Source organism: Babylonia areolata, chromosome 28 (genome assembly GCF_041734735.1).
Source record: "Babylonia areolata isolate BAREFJ2019XMU chromosome 28, ASM4173473v1, whole genome shotgun sequence".
Taxonomy (NCBI): Eukaryota; Metazoa; Mollusca; class Gastropoda; order Neogastropoda; family Buccinidae; genus Babylonia; species Babylonia areolata.
In genome coordinates, this window is record NC_134903.1 from 10,639,794 (window position 1) to 10,642,293 (window position 2,500).

General features: G+C 43.8%; 1 protein-coding gene across 1 annotated transcript in view; it reads left to right on the forward strand.

Moving 5' to 3' along the window:
• LOC143301786 (neprilysin-1-like) overlaps positions 1-2,500 on the forward strand; it is an 82,950-nt gene that overhangs the window by 67,565 nt on the left and 12,885 nt on the right. Inside the window, exon 16 of the mRNA XM_076616177.1 lies at positions 2,486-2,500. This exon is cut by the window's right edge and continues 37 nt beyond it. Within this exon, the coding sequence (XP_076472292.1) occupies positions 2,486-2,500 (15 nt within the window). The remainder of the gene's footprint in view (positions 1-2,485) is intronic.

Sequence of the window (2,500 nt, forward strand, 5' to 3'; positions counted from 1 at the left end):
TTTGAGCCCCTTTGCTAACTGAAGCCAGCGAAAGTGTTCAATCAGCCATCTTACTACTCGTGTCAGTATAGCGCGAAGCAGTAACTTCATAAGTGTTTCAGAGCGCTCAGCTGGCTTAACAACAAGCTCTCACTTGCGGTCACGGCATTAGTTAAGCTGACATTCCTGTGTGTGCCCCCACAGGAAGTTTGTGCTATGTGTCACTGCACTTTTTTCCTGTAATAACTTTGGTAAATAAACCATTGGCAGTTATCAATCAAGACACAACATTTGGCATGTCGTGGAGGCAAGCATAACGCGATTTCATCGAAGACACACGGTTACAGTTCAGAATCAACCACCATCCAGCAGACGACTTATCAACAGACTGACGGGCGGATACGAGGAACAATATGGCGTCCAGCTGGCTTCAGCTTTCCTGGCCATGTGTGTTACACTAGGGCTGTGCCGGTCGGGTGTATTTCTGGGGACCGCTACAGTAGCCGGAATGGCCTAGCTGGAGATGCGAACACACCAGTGGACTGCGCCCCATCTCCCCTATCAGTTAGCAGCACATCCCTCAGTGAGGCCCAACACTCGGCTTACATCACAGATTGACATAAGTTTACATTTGTGCCAACAGCAAAGTGAGAGCTGTATTATCAATGGTTTCTCCAGTCAATGGGAAACCATTTACAGCTTAGTCTTTTGTGAAGGACTATGACTCTTAAACTAGGAGGCAAAATTGCACTGGCTCTTAGTGCTGCAGCCTTGTGAGCTAGTTGGCCTTTGGGAACGATCCCAACGCCGACTGTCCTAAAACCCTCATGGCCGAGAGAGTGGGGATGTAACTTGGGCAAGACACTCTCCACTATAATCAAATTCTAGCCCAAATAGTCGGAACAGCAGTTGCCTCCTCTGCTGTTCTGATGGTCATAGTCGGACACGACCGACTATCATATATATATATATATATATATATATATATATATATATATATATATATATATATATATCACATCCATCAGTAGCCCAGCTATATTGCGCCCAACAGTAACCTCCCACAACACGAAAGTGTTCATCAACATACTGATGTTGGGTTACGCTGCTGGTCAGGCATCTGCTTGGCAGATGTGGTGTAGCGTATATGGATTTGTCCGAACGCAGTGACGCCTCCTTGAGCTACTGATACTGATACTGATACTGATGTTGGTCTTTCTAGTGGAAGAAGAAGAAGAACGGCAGAGTGACCACCCACGTTTTCTTGTGAACGCTGAACATTCCGTCTTGAGGGGAAAATTGTGGATATTGCCGCAATGTTTTAATAATAATAATAATAATAATAATGGATACTTATATAGCACACTATCCAGAAATCTGCTCTAGGTGCTTTACAAAAACGCTTTGTTAACATAAAACATTACATCTATGTTACATACACACACCAAAATATGACTACACACACACACACACACACACACACACACACACACACACACACACACTGCGTACATACATTTTAACAATACATGTGTATCTTAACAGCTACCCTAACACATACGCACACATAGGCAGGCACAAACTTACATAAACGCACGCGCACACAATACACATTCATATACATGCATGTTGTTAACATAGTCAAACACAGTTTACCAGTTCTTCCTCTTCTGCTTTCGCGGGCTGCAACTCCCACATCGTTTGTACCAGTGCGCTTTGACGTGTATGACCGTTCACCCTGCCATATAGGCAGCCATACTCCCTTTTCGGAGGTAGGCTGGTCGCTGCCATATCGAAGGTAGTTTTTAACTTGCCTTCAAGCGAATGAATTTTGTCTTGAATACGGCCCCTGGTCATCCGCCTACCTCACACTGAAAGAAAGGATGAGTGGTGATGGGGTGAGTCGCTACGAATAGGCTGACAGTCTAAAACAATGTATGTATTTGTTTGTTTGTTTGTTCATACACTGAATTTGTCTTATCACGAAAACTGCCTTCAAAGGGGATCACAGAATTTAGGATACTGAATCTAAGGGCAATATCCACATTTATTTCAGTGTAGTTTTCCGCTTGTAAGAGCGGGAAAGTTGTAAACTGGCGAATAACATTGTAATCTACTCTGCATTTCTTCCCCTCCACTCTTTGACTGGCGTTTTTTGTTTTTGTTTTTTGTTGTTGTTGTTGTTTTTGTTTTTGTTTTTTGTTGTTTTTTTGTTTTACGTCGGTCGAAAGAGGTAGAAAGGTAGGGTATATGAATATACCACAATGTTGTTTAAACAAATTTCACAATTTTTCCGTCTTCAGAACGAAACTGGATGTAAAGAACACACAGGGAGAAAATGTGGATGTTGGCCAACTGAGAGATTAGTGTACTGTGAGCAGTGATGGGGTAAGGAGGTGGTGAGAGGGGGGAGGGGGAGGGGAGGGGGAGGGGAGCTGTGGTGATCTTGGTGGAGAATGGTTTGCTGGTGCTGGTGATTGTAGACCTGTTGTTGATGTTGTTGCAGTTATTCCGGCGGCCA